Source organism: Gobius niger (genome assembly GCF_951799975.1).
Source record: "Gobius niger genome assembly, chromosome: 1".
Classification (NCBI taxonomy): Eukaryota; Metazoa; Chordata; class Actinopteri; order Gobiiformes; family Gobiidae; genus Gobius; species Gobius niger.
In genome coordinates, this window is record NC_136852.1 from 75,716,665 (window position 1) to 75,735,064 (window position 18,400).

Below are 18,400 nucleotides of genomic sequence, written 5' to 3' on the forward strand. Positions count from 1 at the left end.
GATCAGTGTGGACAGATTAGTGCTGACGAGGTAAACCTGTTAGCAAAACCGTGCAGGTCAGACCTGGTGACCTCCTGACCTCCTGTCCTCCTGTCCTCCTGGAACCTGTGCCTGACGGCCCTGCCCTGCAGCAGAGGACAGTGTGGGATAACGGGACTGTGGATGTGGACAGTGTGGACAGACATACCTGGACAGTGTGATTTACACGACCGCTCAAAAGTTCGGACGCTTTTTTTTAGGATTTTTTTTACCTTTTATTTCAAGTCCATTTTCACTGTAGATTCTCACTGAAGGCAATAATTCATGAATGAACTCAGATGGAAAAAAGGTTGAAACTGATTCTTCTAAAAATCCTCCTTTTGCTTTGGACTTTTCTTGATGAGCTTCACGTCACGTCACAGTTTTTAACCTCACAGACGTTAAACTTTCTCAGGGACGACCGTGTTATGTCAAACTCACCGAGAAAATGCCAAGAATAAAACATTTAAAAGATGAGTTTTTACACATTTGTTTTGTTTTTTATGTCGTCGATAGTGTTGGAAAGAAAGAAAAGCCGAGACATAAAAAGTATACGTATATGTGGACAGTGTGGACATGTGTGACCAGTGTGAACATGTGTGACCAGTGTGGGGGTGAATGACCAGTGTGGACATATGTGACCAGTGTGGGGGCGAATGACCAGTGTGAACATGTGTGACCAGTGTGGGGATGAATGACCAGTGTGGACATGTGTGACCAGTGTGGACATACGTGACCAGTGTGGACATATGTGACCAGTGTGGACATACGTGACCAGTGTGGACATACGTGACCAGTGTGGACATACGTGACCAGTGTGGACATGTGTGACCAGTGTGAACATGTGTGACCAGTGTGGGGATGAATGACCAGTGTGGACATATGTGACCAGTGTGGACATATGTGACCAGTGTGGACATACGTGACCAGTGTGGACATATGTGACCAGTGTGGACATACGTGACCAGTGTGGACATATGCGACCAGTGTGGACATATGTGACCAGTGTGGGGATGAATGACCAGTGTGGACATATGCGACCAGTGTGGACATATGTGACCAGTGTGGGGATGAATGACCAGTGTGGACATGTGTGACCAGTGTGAACATGTGTGACCAGTGTGGGGATGAATGACCAGTGTGGACATACGTGACCAGTGTGGACATACGTGACCAGTGTGGACATATGTGACCAGTGTGAGCCGTGTTTTGACGCTGGTGTCTCCTCACAGGGACGGGCCCTCCTCAGAGGTGTTTGTGCTCAGGCACTCGGATGGCTTTCACTCACTGCACTGGGGGCCGGCTTACTCGCTGAAAGTGACCGGGGCCCCCAGCCCTCTCCAGGTATCGCCTTTTACACTGACCCCTCTGTGACCCCTCTGTGACCCCTCTGTGACCCCTGCGTGACCCCTGCCACCACACGCCCAGACGCCCTCCCTGCACAGTGATGTGTTACTATGACGACACAGGGACGACATATTTACCGGTTAAACTTTTCCCCAGTTTTCCTGCTTTTACATTTGTCCTGATGTTATTTCTCTTCTTTGTTGGAAACGGGAACAGGAAGTGACATATGTTAGCATGTTAGCATCTCCGTGTTTTACGTATTTATGGGCTGTCGAACTCTTTGCTCGTTTTCACGTCTTTGTATCTTTATTTAGTAGAAAAGTAGATTCATAATTCAGCTTTTGTTTGTTAAATAGATGACCATATAAGGGCGGTTACAGAGACGCTGCAGAGTCGACCACAGGCTCTTTACAAACATCTGATCATTTCTCACAGTACAATCAATGTAAACAAAACAATAAGGAACAATAGAAAAAAAAAATGAAGAACTCGTTTCCTTTTCGACGCAAACCAAACTCACAACCACTGTTTGAACTGTTCACATAAGAACAGAACCAAACACTGTTACAAGAACGGTCTGTTTCCTGCAAGATCCCTACAAAGCAAGAAACAAAGCCACCGTTCATATGTTTCTTTCAGTTTCCAATGTCAAATATCACACAATAGAGTCCCTTTTAATCCGCTTTGAAAATCCACATGTGTGATTCTGCGTGACTGAGCACACGCGTGAAGACCAGACAGGTGCACATCAACTCGTCTACGCTCAGGTCTGAAAACACTGTCCTGCTCCTTTAACAAACCTTTATACAGAGGTAGAACTTCACTCACATAAAACCTGCACTCTCAGCACCTCTTCACCCCCGCCTCGATCTAATGCATCATCTCCAGTTCGGCTTTACTCAAATCTAAACGCTTCTGGACTGGAGAGTAACAGCGTAAAAGCCTCATTTAAGGCCTACAAGACTGATCCTCACCTTCTTATTGCATTGTTGTCACTTTTTTGTGATGTTTTCTTATTGTTTAATCATTGTTTTGTTGTTGTTTTGACCCTTTTTACCAGGAGCTTTTAGATTTGAGTAAAGCTGAACTGGAGCCTCGGTTCAGGCGGGGGTTTAGAGGTTAAACAGGAGCTGATTTTGACAGAATGCAGCGGCTCAGGCCATTATTATCCTTGTGTTTACACATCACTCTCTGCACAACCTGTCTGACCAGGTTGTGCACACTCCGTTCTTTTCATGGAGTGTATTATTGTTTGTTTGTTTGTTTTGTGTTGGGTTACCATGAAAAAAAGAGTGAAAAAAGCAAAAACATGAGGAAAAAGATCCGTTTATAGTTGTATGTTTGTTTTACGCCTCATAAACCTGTGATTTCTAAAAAAAATTAAATTTCATCAACACGTCTGACTTTGTGACGGTTTTAAAACTTATGTTTTAGCTGCAAAGATCGATCAGTTTCATGTTTAAATCAGACAAACGTCACATCTCCCTGTGTTTGACGTTAACGGTTAAGAAAGCGACGTCTCCGTCAGGTCAAAGGTCAAAGCTCCGTGTGACGCAGCTCTGACTCCTGTGGGGGTTTCTGTCGAGACAAACTGCCCTGGTTTAGAGACATGCTGCGTCCGAAATGGTCAGATCGGTCTGAGCTCTTACGCCAAACCGGATGTGCGTCAGCGTCCGCCATGACAAGATGCTTCCGAATTGGTCTGTCAGTTAGGAAGTAGTTAGGAAAAGGAGCCTTGATGCTAACTAGTATAGCCACTTTAGCATAGGGACCTCTGGTGCTAACTATCATAGCCACTTTAGCATAGAGACCTCTGATGCTAACTATCATAGCCACTTTAGCATAGGGACCTCTGGTGCTAACTATCATAGCCACTTTAGCATAGGGACCTCTGATGCTAACTATCATAGCCACTTTAGCATAGGGACCTCTGGTGCTAACTATCATAGCCACTTTAGCATAGGGACCTCTGATGCTAACTATCATAGCCACTTTAGCATAGTGACTTCTGGTGCTAACTATCATAGCCACTTTAGCATAGGGACCTCTGGTGCTAACTATCATAGCCACTTTAGCATAGGGACCTCTGATGCTAACTATCATAGCCACTTTAGCATAGGGACCTCTGGTGCTAACTATCATAGCCACTTTAGCATAGGGACCTCTGATGCTAACTATCATAGCCACTTTAGCATAGTGACTTCTGGTGCTAACTATCATAGCCACTTTAGCATAGGGACTTCTGGTGCTAACTATCATAGCCACTTTAGCATAGGGACCTCTGATGCTAACTATCATAGTCACTTTAGCATAGGGACCTCTGGTGCTAACTATCATAGCCACTTTAGCATAGGGGCCTCTGGTGCTAACTATCATAGCCACTTTAGCATAGAGACCTCTGGTGCTAACTATCATAGCCACTTTAGCATAGAGACCTCTGGTGCTAACTATCATAGCCACTTTAGCATAGGGACCTCTGATGCTAACTATCATAGCCACTTTAGCATAGAGACCTCTGATGCTAACTATCATAGCCACTTTAGCATAGGGACCTCTGATGCTAACTATCATAGCCACTTTAGCATAGAGACCTCTGATGCTAACTATCATAGCCACTTTAGCATAGAGACCTCTGGTGCTAACTATCATAGCCACTTTAGCATAGGGACCTCTGATGCTAACTATCATAGCCACTTTAGCATAGAGACCTCTGATGCTAACTATCATAGCCACTTTAGCATAGAGACCTCTGATGCTAACTATCATAGCCACTTTAGCATAGGGACCTCTGATGCTAACTATCATAGCCACTTTAGCATAGAGACCTCTGATGCTAACTATCATAGCCACTTTAGCATAGGGACCTCTGATGCTAACTATCATAGCCACTAGCATAGAGACCTCTGATGCTAACTATCATAGCCACTTTAGCATAGGGACCTCTGATGCTAACTATCATAGCCACTTTAGCATAGGGACCTCTGATGCTAACTATCATAGCCACTTTAGCATAGAGACCTCTGATGCTAACTATCATAGCCACTTTAGCATAGAGACCTCTGATGCTAACTATCATAGCCACTTTAGCATAGGGACCTCTGATGCTAACTATCATAGCCACTTTAGCATAGGGACCTCTGGTGCTAACTATCATAGCCACTTTAGCATAGGGACCTCTGATGCTAACTATCATAGCCACTTTAGCATAGGGACCTCTGATGCTAACTATCATAGCCACTTTAGCATAGGGACCTCTGGTGCTAACTATCATAGCCACTTTAGCATAGTGACCTCTGATGCTAACTATCATAGCCACTTTAGCATGGGACCTCTGGTGCTATCATAGCCACTTTAGCATAGGGACCTCTGGTGCTAACTATCATAGCAACTTTAGCATAGGGACCTCTGATGCTAACTATCATAGCCACTTTAGCATAGGGACCTCTGATGCTAACTATCATAGCCACTTTAGCATAGGGACCTCTGATGCTAACTATCATAGCCACTTTAGCATAGGAACCTCTGATGCTAACTATCATAGCCACTTTAGCATAGGGACCTCTGATGCTAACTATCATAGCCACTTTAGCATAGGAACCTCTGATGCTAACTATCATAGTCACTTTAGCATAGGGACCTCTGATGCTAACTATCATAGCCACTTTAGCATAGGGACCTCTGATGCTAACTATCATAGCCACTTTAGCATAGGGACCTCTGGTGCTAACTATCATAGCCATAGGGACCTCTGGTGCTAACTATCATAGTCACTTTAGCATAGGGACCTCTGATGCTAACTATCATAGCCACTTTAGCATAGGGACCTCTGATGCTAACTATCATAGCCACTTTAGCATAGGGACCTCTGGTGCTAACTATCATAGCCATAGGGACCTCTGGTGCTAACTATCATAGCCACTTTAGCATAGGGACCTCTGATGCTAACTATCATAGCCATAGGGACCTCTGGTGCTAACTATCATAGTCACTTTAGCATAGGGACCTCTGGTGCTAACTATCATAGCCACTTTAGCATAGGGACCTCTGGTGCTAACTATCATAGCCACTTTAGCATAGGGCCCTCTGATGCTAACTATCATAGCCACTTTAGCATAGGGACCTAAGACTAAAGGGAAATGTTTGGATCATTTGGATTTATTTTTCTCCTTAAATGTCTTTGTTTGGACACTATGTTGTTGTTGGACACTAGGGGGCGACATGCACTTTTGTTTGGCCTGCACTCCACCAATAACTTTAAAGAAGAAGAAAAACAGCTGTTGGTGATGTCACTTCCCTTTCCCCTGTTTAAGGACGGATTGTGCAAATGCAGCTGAAGCTCTAGTTCCCTGCACAGATCTAACAGTCGTGAAGGTTCAGGAGTTAGTGCTGGTGTTAGAGTTTAGAGTCTGTGATGTGATGGTTTCAGACGCAGCCCTGGTTTAGAGACAGTCTCGTGCCCTCACGTCCCGGATTAGAATATTTTGTGACCCGTATGTGTGAAGTTTCCATTTCACCCTAACGCTGAGGTCAGGGGTCACTGTGGATCCTGGTCATGTGAGCGCACACCGCCCTCTCGCGGCCGCTCAGTGAAGCGCAGCCTGAACTTTCTATTTACGGAAACGTTGAGCGAGTCCCCCCGTTCCCACGCACGGTTCCCCAGCCCCGCCACGGCAGCACCGGGCTGAGCCGGAGCGCAGACACCGCTGACTCACGGTCCTTCCCCCCGCTCCCTCCGCGCTCCCGGAGCTCTGCCGCGCTCCCGGAGCTCTGCCGCGGGCGGTGCCTGCGCGGGGAAGCAGGAAATGCACCGAGTGTTCGAGAGCGGACCTCCCTCTTCCGTGTGAGCGACAACAGCCGCGGCACAAACAGAAGCAGCACCGGCCAGAGGAGGAGCTGCCCGCGCTCACAGCTCCAGCACCAGCACCAGCACCGGGACCGGGACCAGCACCAGGCCGGGCTTTAGCCGCCACACCGACGCGCACCGCACCATGCCCGTCCGAGGACGCCTGGCCTCTTACCCCAGCAAAGGCGAGAACGTCGGGGTGAGTTACGCACAACATGGCTCTGCTCCGTCATGTCGCGGACATGTTAAAGGTGCGCTTATGTAACGCTGCGCTCTGACCCGGTCCTGACCCGGTCCTGACCCGGTTCTGGCCCGGGTGTCTCGTGCTGCTCCGGGTGTCCGTGTCTCTGTCTCCGCGGCTGAAGCTTCACCTGTTCCTGCTGCTCCAGCGGAGCCAAACTTGAACCTGTGACGGTTCAAAGCTCCGAGATTAAAGCGCAGCTCAGTTTAGAGTCCCTGTAGAGATGTGCTGTATAATAATGCTATATAATGCTATATAATACTATATAATACTGTACTATATAATAATGCTATATAATGCTATATAATATAATACTATATAATACTGTACTATATAATACTGTACTATACTGTATGATACTATATAATACTAGATTCCCCTCTGGGGCCAGGACTCCCCTGAAAAAGAGATTCTTAATCTCAGTGGGACTATCCTGGTTAAATAAAAGTCAATAGATAAACATATATAGTATTATACAGTACAGTATATTATATACTGTACTATATAATACTATATAATGCTGTATAATATAATATAATGCTATATAATACTATATAATACTATATAATGCTGTATATAGGACATTATTATTTGAACCAATCAGGATCGAGCTGAGGCAGACGTGAACTGAGCACATTTACTTTGGCTTTACCCAAATCTAAAGCTTCAAAGCCTCAAAACAGTGACAAATACAAAGGTCAAAGTGCAACAAAACGTGTCGGAAAAACAACAATAGTGAAAGTGACTAAAAAACCACAAAAAGTGTGACATAAAAGACAAAAACAACAACAACAACAACAACAACAACAACAACAACAACGCAAAGAAGTTCAGACCCGTTTTGTAGGTCTTAGCTTTCAAATGAGGCTCTGGCCTAGAGGCTGTGAACTCTAGGGTGAGGAAGCGTTTAGATTTGGGTATATTGTGAAGGCTGAAGTGAGTTTGTCCGTGATGTCGAACTATAAACCGGCTGTTGTGACATTTGTGCGACAGAAAACTCTGAAAATACAGGGAAAAGATTTGAACTTTTCAGGTTTAGACAAATCTTCATCTGAACTGTTTTGTTTCATGTCCCGAGCGTCGTGTTTCCACATGTTACAGGAACAGGCCACAGACTGAGACATGTTCTTAGACGAGTTCATGTGTACCTGTCTGGTCGTCACGCGTGTCCTCAGTCACGTTAGCATTAGCCTCTATAGCTCCAAACCAGGTGGAGACAGAAGCTCTCGAGCTCTTCCACAAGGGGAACTATATTGTACGGCGTAATAATACCCGGTGTAGTTCGGCTTTACTGCGCGGATGTTGAACTACACCTCCTGGTATTATTACGCCTCACAATATAGTTCCTTTTTATCCAAAATCCACATTGTTTAAGTTTGTGTAATTATACTTTAACACTTCATGTAGCCATATTTACTCCTGCCCCTAGAGGCCGTCAGCGCCACTGCAGCTGTTGTACATGTTGTGTTTTTTACTCATTAATCGTCCGTGAGAGTAAATCCTACAAAGGGACAGAGGGAGATTGTTCAGTTACACAAAGGAGATCATTGTTTTCACTCAGACTTGGCTGTAAATACTGTTTAAGTGGAGCTAGCCTGTTAGCTTTACCGTTAGCCTGTTAGCTTCTCCCTCGTGACTCTATGTGGGAAAGTTGCAAATGTGGTTTTCTGGTCAGAGACACCAGGGGGCGATGAAAGACCCCCAGAGGGACGACGGGAAGGATAGAGGAGGAGAGGCTAAATGCTAATGCTAGTGCTGTGTTTACGTGACTGAGGACACGCGTGACGACCAGACACGTACACATGAACTCGTCTGAGGCAAGAACATGTCTCAGTCTGGAAAAACACCTGTTCCTTTAAACATTGTTCCCCCACTGGTCGGTGCTGCGGTCACTCCCTCAGAGGCGGAGCCTACTCAGTTACAGAGAGTAGTTTATCATACGGTACTTTTTACTTCTACTTGAGTCAAATTATAATCTCTGTTTCTTACTCGAGTACGAACTATAGTTACTTTTTCCACTGTGAGTATTTCAGTGGCTTCATTTTGATTTGATTTTTTATGGGACATGTTAATGGACACGCCTCTCACTCTCAAACACACTCATTCATCCTGGCGACTCCGCGGAGGCGTGACCCGCCCTGGTCCCGCCCACTCTAACTGCTCACTGGGGCCTGTTTGCTTATTTTTATAAGTCCTGGGCTGGAGTTATTTCACTTTTGAATCACTTTTACCTGAAAGTAGTTCCAGCTCAGTTGTTTATCGTCACTATGGAAACAGCTGCAGTGGAATATAACTGTTACTTAACTGTTGTCAGGCTCGGTTACATTATCACTTTTTAACATCCTCCAGCCAATCAGACCGGAGTATTCACCCAGCCCATAGATACAGACGGCATCTCGTCATAGAAGGGGAAAATAGAATCTTTAGAGAAACACAATTTTCACTCTTTTTAGCCATTTTCTGGTGGAATATCAACTTATTTATCACATACAAATAAAGTCAAGTGTAAATCAGGCCCATATGGATATTTTCTCACAGCAGATTGTTCTGTTGAAGTGAAAAAACGGCAGTTGTAGCTCGCGCTAGCTAACCGTTAGCATTAGCCTGATGCAAACATGTAGCATCCTGTTAGCATTCTCTGTTATTTATGTGTTTATGGGCTGTTGAAACACTTTGCTCCTCCCCATGTCTTTGTATCTTTATTTAGTAGAAACTATATTTCATAATTCAGCGTTTGTTAAAGAAGTTTCTGAATAATTAGAGAAAATTTAAATTTTTTCAAAATTGTTTTCCCCCTTAACTGTTTTCAAACATGACCATATATGGACGATTCCAGAGATGTGTCTGTATCTATGGTGTGAGTGATGATGTCATAGCGTGCAGTTTTGGGAAACGTATTAGAAAAGTAACTAAAGAATATAACGTATTACTGAGACAAAATAATGGAATATATTAGTCATTACAATTCAAGGAACTCAAGTTACAAGTGCAGTTTAACTCCCTCAGGTCACATGACCCTGTCGGACCAAGCAGACCAATCAGATCTGCTTTAAAACAACAACAAATCTCCTGCTGCGCTGATGCTTGGGGGCCTTTTCACTATTTTCACTTTACATTTTGCCAAAAGTAACTGAAAAGTAACTCAAAGGTAACTAAAAAGTAACTGAAAAGCAGTGTTAATTTTGAGAACATATTTTAATTTAGTTTTAGTCTTTTGACTAAAATGTAATTTAATTTTAGTCGAGATTTAGTCGAAAAAATATCTTCAATTTTAGTCTAGTTTTAGTCGACTAAAATTTAAGACTAATTTATTGGACTTTGCATTGATAATATTGATTCTAATCATGTTTAATGTTGTTCCTCTGCTTCATGTTTCTGCTCCACAAGAACAAAGCTCAGAGCTGATCCTTTAAACATGATCTGAGGCTCTTTCAGACGCTCAATACAAGTTTGGATGATTTTAGTCTCTCCTTTTCATTTTTATTTAGTCTGATTTTAGTCGACTCAAATATCTGGACATTTGAGTCACAGTTTTAGTCTCATGAGAAACTTTTAATTTAGTTTTAGTCTCATGAGAAAAGTAACTGAAAAGTAACTCAAAGTAGTGTAACTCAGCTACATTTTTGAAACCGTAACATGTAATACAAACATATGACATGTTTAAAGCTGTAATCACTAATATAAAATATATTATATTTTTTTCAGTAACAACACTGAGCGTATCCAAGATGGCCGCCTGGTTTGGAATAGAATGTCTGTTCACTTTTTTATTTTTCCAGTTATTTACATTTTTTTGCCCCATTTTTCTAAATGTTTTCTTTTTTTGTTTTTACACAATTGTTTCTTGTTTTGTCTCGTTTCCCCTAAATTCTTCCCATTTTTCCCACATTTCTCCATCTTGTTTTGAGCCTGATGTAAATGATTTTTTTTTTCTGGTTCTTGGCGACACAGACTTTAGTATCAGTGTTCCGTGTTCATGTGTTCACGTGTTCTGTGTTCCGTTTTCAGTGTTCCCATGTTCACGTGTTCTATGTTCCGTGTTCCGTGTTCAGCAGGTTCCGTGTAAACGAGGCTCGGAGCCTCTTCAGTAAAACAGGGCAGTCGTGTTACTGCCGCCTCACTACACCTCGTCTCCTGTTTCTCACTGTGTCATTCAGGGGGGGCGAGGGGGGGGGGCAGTGCGGGGCCTGGGGGGGGCCTGCGGGGGGGGGGGCCACAGCACCGACACTGATACTGGGGTTTGAGAATCACAAGCGGAACAGTTTTTATTGTTTGAGAACAGGTTCACAAACAGGAACATATGACACAGAATTTAGACACAAATAAACTGTAAAACTTTAAACTATATAAACTTTAAACTATATAAACTTTAAACTATATAAACTTTAAACTATATAAACTTTAAACTATATAAACTTTAAGCTATATAAACTTTAAACTATATAAACTTTAAACTATATAAAGCCTATGGGGCATAAATCAGATAATAATCACAGAGTTGAATGGTTGAAATGAGCAGAATGAGGTGTTTTTGACTTTCCCTGTGACTTTTTTCTGTGATATAAAAGTAGTTTTTGTTTTTGTCGTTTGGTTTTCGACACCGATACTAAAGTACGTGTCGTCTGGAGCCAGAAAACAGATCAGTCGTGTGAGAGATCGTTTACATCAGGCTCGTCTCAGGGGGGACGTTTTGTTGGTCTTAGCTTTCAAATGAGTCTGCAAACTCCTGTCCGGAAGCTGTTGGATTTGGGTAAGGCTGGAGAGAATGTGCTGTGGGGGTTAATAAGAATGTTCTGTTGGAGAACGTGGAGAGCGTGGAGAGCTGAGTCAGAGCAGAGGAGCCGCTGATCTGAGGAAGATCTGAGGAAGATCTGGAACGAGGACAATTACAGTCATGGAATTTTAATGGCAGGAGTCAGGAGAGCGTGCGCTGTGATGCTGCGGCGCCTTCAGGTCAAACCCAGGGACAAACAGGAAGTGACACGCGGCAGAGCGTCTGGTGAAGCTCCTCAGATGTTTGTGTTTGTGTTGCTCTGGGAGGCTTCAGTGTGGGGTTTGAGGAGGAGCAGGAAGTGTCCTGAGAACGACTCGATGCTATCTGCTGTGACAGGAAGTCCCGCCCCCTGCTCCCCGGAGACGTCCGTGTGAGATCTGAGCAGTGGCTCTGATGAGCTTTATCTCTGACCTTCTGCCCCGGCTCCGCCCGCGCTCAGGGAGGCTCAGTCATTAGGATGATATCTGAGTTTGTTTCCTGCTGGTCACAGTGAGCGCCTCCAGCCCCCCAGGGTCAGGCCTTCCAGCCCTCCAGGGTCAGGCGTGGACCGGCTTCACAAACATACACAAGAAGTCGAGCTTTAACTCACAATTCACCACAGAAATGACCGTCTTCGTGATGTCCGGCGCTTGTGCTGGATCTGCTGGTTGTGTTTTGGCGATGGCGGCGGATACGAAGGTAAAGGAAGCTCTGAAAGATCCAGAAGGTGAAGCTGAAGCCTCTGAAACTGCTTCACTCACTCGGGCGTTTCATACGTCAGACCAAACGCTCACCATTGGGTAAAATCAGATCCAATCGTTCCTTTAACCCCTTAACTCCCGCCTGAACCGAGCACGTTTTCTCCAGTTTGGCTTTACCCCAATCCAAAAGCTTCTGGGAGAAAGGTGAGAAAATAGCGACAGAACTGAGACGAAAACAATGATGGAAATGTGACAAAAAAGTGACAAAACTTTATGAAAAAGTGGCAAAAATGTCACAATAACGTCACAAGAAATTGACCAAAAATTTACCCAAAAATTACAAAAAATGGATTAAAAAATTGACGAAATAATGGCAAAAAATTACAAAAAAAATCACCAAAAAATTACAAAAATGTGATAAAAATGTGACAAAAATGAGAAAAACTATGGGGAAAAAGATCCTCTCGGTTCAGGCGGGAGTTAAGAGGTTAAAAGGAGCCTCCCCCCCCCACCTGAAAACGGAGGTCAGTGGTGAAGGTCCAGACCCTCTGTGAGAAATGAGGGCGAGGTTCTCTTAAGACCAGGCCACTCCCAGGTCAGTCCCAGCTTCTCTATTCGCCCACAGGTCTCAGAGGTCGACCGATATATCGGGACAGTATTTGGGGATTTTACAACATCGGCCGATCTAGTGTCGGAAAAAGCCGACGTCTCTGGGGCCGAAAGTGACGGAGCGAAGTCAGAGCTTTAAATGAGTCCTTCACCACAGGAACAGAGAAACATCACGAGGAAAAGTGGTCACCTACAAGTTAGTTAAACCTCAGTGAATCCTGAAGGTCTCAGAACCTGGAGAATCCACTCACTTCATCTTTTGGCAACAGAGTTTACTCTTTTTAAATGACAATAAAAAAAGAAATGAAATGACCCTGATCAGAAGTATTTGTATTTCTCTTTAACATCAGTGAAGCTCTGAGTCTTTGTGGATCGGCCTCTTTATTTCCTCGCTGGTAAACCTGGTAAAAAGCCTCCAGTTCCTGTATGTTCATGTGAGTTCCTGGTCTGTCTTCATGAGCTGCAGGTGTGAGATCTCCCACAGTGGATCAGTGAGACTGAGGTCAGACACTTTATTCTGCTGGAGTCACTGAGTCCCATGTGCAGCTTTAGGGCTGAGGAGACACTTTTCCTCCAGTATCTTTAAAAACATCTGTGTTCATCAGTTTGGACAGAGTTCATTCCCAAACGTGAGTGATCCAGCTCCGTGTTTTACTCCTCCAAACGTTTGTTTTGTTTTCCTCGTTCCACATGACACAGTTTCATAAATGTTGAGGCTCGTCTCAGTGGGTGCTGTGTGTGGGTGCCCGGGTGCCGGGGGGGCCCGGGTGCCCAGCACGGCGCCGCTCGCTCTGGTCTGTGGCGAACAAAGCCTCAGTGTGAGGACGGCCGTGAGTGGGAGAGGAGGACCTGAGCGCTACAATGTGCCAGTGTCTGACCCCTCGCCATGCGGGAGGGGGGGGGGGGCTGACGAGGGGGAGGGTTTGGTCCTGACAGGGGGAGAGTTTGGTCCTGACAGAGGGAGAGTTTGGTCCTGACAGGGGGAGAGTTTGGTCCTGACAGGGGGAGAGTTTGGTCCTGACAGGGGGAGAGTTTGGCCCTGACAGGGGGAGAGTTTGGTCCTGACGAGGGGAGAGTTTGGTCCTGACAGTGGGAGAGTTTGGCTCTGACAGGGGGAGAGTTTGGTCCTGACAGGGGGAGAGTTTGGCCCTGACAGGGGGAGAGTTTGGTCCTGACAGGGGGAGAGTTTGGCCCTGACAGGGGGAGAGTTTGGTCCTGACAGGGGGAGAGTTTGGTCCTGACAGAGGGAGAGTTTGGCCCTGACAGAGGGAGAGTTTGGTCCTGACAGGGGGAGAGTTTGGTCCTGACAGGGGGAGAGTTTGGTCCTGACAGGGGGAGAGTTTGGCCCTGACAGGGGGAGAGTTTGGTCCTGACAGGGGGAGAGTTTGGTCCTGACAGGGGGAGAGTTTGGTCCTGACAGGGGGAGAGTTTGGTCCTGACAGAGGGAGAGTTTGGTCCTGACAGGGGGAGAGTTTGGTCCTGACAGGGGGAGAGTTTGGCCCTGACAGGGGGAGAGTTTGGTCCTGACAGGGGGAGAGTTTGGTCCTGACAGGGGGAGAGTTTGGTCCTGACAGGGGGAGAGTTTGGTCCTGACAGGGGGAGAGTTTGGTCCTGACAGGGGGAGAGTTTGGTCCTGACAGGGGGAGAGTTTGGTCCTGACAGGGGGAGAGTTTGGTCCTGACAGGGGGAGAGTTTGACACTGACAGGGGGAGAGTTTGGTCCTGACAGGGGGAGAGTTTGACCCTGACAGGGGGAGAGTTTGACCCTGACAGGGGGAGAGTTTGGTCCTGACAGGGGGAGAGTTTGGCCCTGACAGGGGGAGAGTTTGGTCCTGACAGGGGGAGAGTTTGGTCCTGACAGGGGGAGAGTTTGGTCCTGACAGGGGGAGAGTTTGGTCCTGACAGGGGGAGAGTTTGGTCCTGACAGGGGGAGAGTTTGGTCCTGACAGAGGGAGAGTTTGGTCCTGACAGGGGGAGAGTTTGGCTCTGACAGGGGGAGAGAGTTTGGTCCTGACAGGGGGGAGAGTTTGGTCCTGACAGGGGGAGAGTTTGGTCCTGACAGGGGGAGAGAGTTTGGCCCTGACAGGGGGAGAGTTTGGCTCTGACAGGGGGAGAGTTTGGTCCTGACAGGGGGAGAGTTTGGTCCTGACAGGGGGAGAGTTTGACCCTGACAGGGGGAGAGTTTGGTCCTGACAGAGGGAGAGTTTGGTCCTGACAGGGGGAGAGTTTGGTCCTGACAGAGGGAGAGTTTGGTCCTGACAGGGGGAGAGTTTGGCCCTGACAGGGGGAGAGTTTGGTCCTGACAGGGGGAGAGTTTGGCCCTGACAGGGGGAGAGTTTGGCTCTGACAGGGGGAGAGTTTGGTCCTGACAGGGGGAGAGTTTGGTCCTGACAGGGGGAGAGTTTGGCCCTGACAGAGGGAGAGTTTGGCCCTGACAGAGGGAGAGTTTGGTCCTGACAGGGGGAGAGTTTGGGGGAGAGTTTGGTCCTGACAGAGGGAGAGTTTGGCCCTGACAGAGGGAGAGTTTGGTCCTGACAGGGGGAGAGTTTGGTCCTGACAGGGGGAGAGTTTGGTCCTGACAGAGGGAGAGTTTGGTCCTGACAGGGGGAGAGTTTGGGGGAGAGTTTGGTCCTGACAGAGGGAGAGTTTGGCCCTGACAGAGGGAGAGTTTGGTCCTGACAGGGGGAGAGTTTGGCCCTGACAGAGGGAGAGTTTGGTCCTGACAGGGGGAGAGTTTGGTCCTGACAGGGGGAGAGTTTGGCCCTGACAGGGGGAGAGTTTGGTCCTGACAGGGGGAGAGTTTGGTCCTGACAGGGGGAGAGTTTGGTCCTGACAGGGGGAGAGTTTGGTCCTGACAGGGGGAGAGTTTGGCTCTGACAGGGGGAGAGTTTGGTCCTGACAGGGGGAGAGTTTGGTCCTGACAGGGGGAGAGTTTGGCCCTGACAGGGGGAGAGTTTGGTCCTGACAGGGGGAGAGTTTGGTCCTGACAGGGGGAGAGTTTGGCCCTGACAGGGGGAGAGTTTGGTCCTGACAGGGGGAGAGTTTGGTCCTGACAGAGGGAGAGTTTGGTCCTGACAGGGGGAGAGTTTGGTCCTGACAGGGGGAGAGTTTGGTCCTGACAGGGGGAGAGTTTGGTCCTGACAGGGGGAGAGTTTGGTCCTGACAGGGGGAGAGTTTGGTCCTGACAGGAGGAGAGTTTGGTCCTGACAGGGGGAGAGTTTGGTCCTGACAGGGGGAGAGTTTGGTCCTGACAGGGGGAGAGTTTGGTCCTGACAGGGGGAGAGTTTGGTCCTGACAGAGGGAGAGTTTGGTCCTGACAGGGGGAGAGTTTGGTCCTGACAGGGGGAGAGTTTGGTCCTGACAGGGGGAGAGTTTGGTCCTGACAGAGGGAGAGTTTGGTCCTGACAGGGGGAGAGTTTGGTCCTGACAGGGGGAGAGTTTGGCTCTGACAGGGGGAGAGTTTGGTCCTGACAGGGGGAGAGTTTGGTCCTGACAGGGGGAGAGTTTGGCCCTGACAGAGGGAGAGTTTGGTCCTGACAGAGGGAGAGTTTGGTCCTGACAGGGGGAGAGTTTGGTCCTGACAGGGGGAGAGTTTGGCCCTGACAGGGGGAGAGTTTGGTCCTGACAGGGGGAGAGTTTGGTCCTGACAGGGGGAGAGTTTGGTCCTGACAGAGGGAGAGTTTGGTCCTGACAGGGGGAGAGTTTGGTCCTGACAGAGGGAGAGTTTGGCCCTGACAGGGGGAGAGTTTGGTCCTGACAGGGGGAGAGTTTGGTCCTGACAGGGGGAGAGTTTGGCCCTGACAGGGGGAGAGTTTGGTCCTGACAGGGGGAGAGTTTGGTCCTGACAGGGGGAGAGTTTGGTCCTGACAGGGGGAGAGTTTGGTCCTGACAGGGGGAGAGTTTGGTCCTGACAGGGGGAGAGTTTGGTCCTGACAGACGGAGAGTTTGGTCCTGACAGGGGGAGAGTTTGGTCCTGACAGGGGGAGAGTTTAGCCCTGACAGGGGGAGAGTTTGGCCCTGACAGAGGGAGAGTTTGGTCCTGACAGGGGGAGAGTTTGGCCCTGACAGGGGGAGAGTTTGGTCCTGACAGGGGGAGAGTTTGGCCCTGACAGGGGGAGAGTTTGGTCCTGACAGGGGGAGAGTTTGGTCCTGACAGAGGGAGAGTTTGGCCCTGACAGAGGGAGAGTTTGGTCCTGACAGGGGGAGAGTTTGGCCCTGACAGGGGGAGAGTTTGGTCCTGACAGGGGGAGAGTTTGGTCCTGACAGAGGGAGAGTTTGGCCCTGACAGGGGGAGAGTTTGGTCCTGACAGGGGGAGAGTTTGGCCCTGACAGGGGGAGAGTTTGGTCCTGACAGGGGGAGAGTTTGGTCCTGACAGGGGGAGAGTTTGGTCCTGACAGGGGGAGAGTTTGGTCCTGACAGAGGGAGAGTTTGGTCCTGACAGGGGGAGAGTTTGGTCCTGACAGGGGGAGAGTTTGGCCCTGACAGGGGGAGAGTTTGGTCCTGACAGGGGGAGAGTTTGGTCCTGACAGGGGGAGAGTTTGGTCCTGACAGGGGGAGAGTTTGGTCCTGACAGGGGGAGAGTTTGGTCCTGACAGGGGGAGAGTTTGGCCCTGACGAGGGGGAGAGTTTGGTCCTGACAGGGGGAGAGTTTGGTCCTGACAGGGGGAGAGTTTGGTCCTGACAGGGGGAGAGTTTGGCCCTGACAGGGGGAGAGTTTGGCCCTGACGAGGGGGAGAGTTTGGTCCTGACAGGGGGAGAGTTTGGCCCTGACAGGGGGAGAGTTTGGCTCTGACAGGGGAGAGTTTGGTCCTGACAGGGGGAGAGTTTGGTCCTGACAGACGGAGAGTTTGGTCCTGACAGGGGGAGAGTTTGGTCCTGACAGGGGGAGAGTTTGGTCCTGACAGGGGGAGAGTTTGGTCCTGACAGGGGGAGAGTTTGACACTGACAGGGGGAGAGTTTGGTCCTGACAGGGGGAGAGTTTGACCCTGACAGGGGGAGAGTTTGACCCTGACAGGGGGAGAGTTTGGTCCTGACAGGGGGAGAGTTTGGCCCTGACAGGGGGAGAGTTTGGCCCTGACAGGGGGAGAGTTTGGTCCTGACAGGGGGAGAGTTTGGCTCTGACAGGGGGAGAGTTTGGCTCTGACAGGGGGAGAGTTTGGTCCTGACAGGGGGAGAGTTTGGCCCTGACAGGGGGAGAGTTTCATAAACTCATGACCTAAATCCAAATTGGGGTCATTTGGTTTATTTCTTCTCGAGAGGCGCCTCATAAACAGAACTCACATTTTGAGCTTGTTTAGTGATTTTACGAATGTTTCAGTCAGTTGTAAAGTGTTGTAAAGTGTTGTAAAGTGTTGTAAAGTGTTGTAAAGTGTTGTAAAGTGTTGTAAAGTGTTAAAGTGGTGGGGGCTCTTGCAGCTCGTGTCGTCTCTGTTGTAGCGTGTTCTGTTTTAAGGCCTTATAGTTTTGCTCATGACTGAGTTTTTTGTCGTCTTGACCCTAAAGTTCAGGTTGTTTTTTTTCTGTCCTATAGATCTTTAACTCTACATGATCTGCACCAGGGTTTCCCCCGGGGTTTAAGCTAACAAGGCTCTTAAACAGAGGCTGATCAGTGATTAGCACCTGTGGTTAGCAGTTAGCGGATCAAGGCTAACGTAATGTGATGCTAAAACTATAAACACAGCTTTAAAGACCTGTCGCTGGTGGTTTTCGGGACTTTCTTGGCGCTTATTCCTTGTTTTCATTTGATCGATCAAAGCTAGCGTTAGCGTTAGCTCTGATTCTTCATATCATGGATCGATTATAATTTTTTTTTTTTTTTTTTTTTTTATTGAAAAGTATACGAGTATACAAAGTATGCCAGGGGGTAACAGAATTGTACAACACAATTA

The 18,400-nt window shown here is 47.6% G+C and overlaps 1 protein-coding gene across 2 annotated transcripts in view; it reads left to right on the forward strand.

Annotated features, from left to right (window-relative positions):
* The first annotated feature begins 6,177 nt into the window (after nt 1–6,177).
* LOC306980709 (tight junction protein 2-like) overlaps nt 6,178–18,400 on the forward strand; it is a 72,008-nt gene continuing 59,785 nt past the window's right edge. For both annotated transcript variants that reach the window (XM_079580137.1, XM_079580138.1), the window contains exon 1: nt 6,178–6,407. In XM_079580137.1, the coding sequence (XP_079436263.1) occupies nt 6,354–6,407 (54 nt within the window). In that variant the 5' untranslated portion in view covers nt 6,178–6,353. The remainder of the gene's footprint in view (nt 6,408–18,400) is intronic.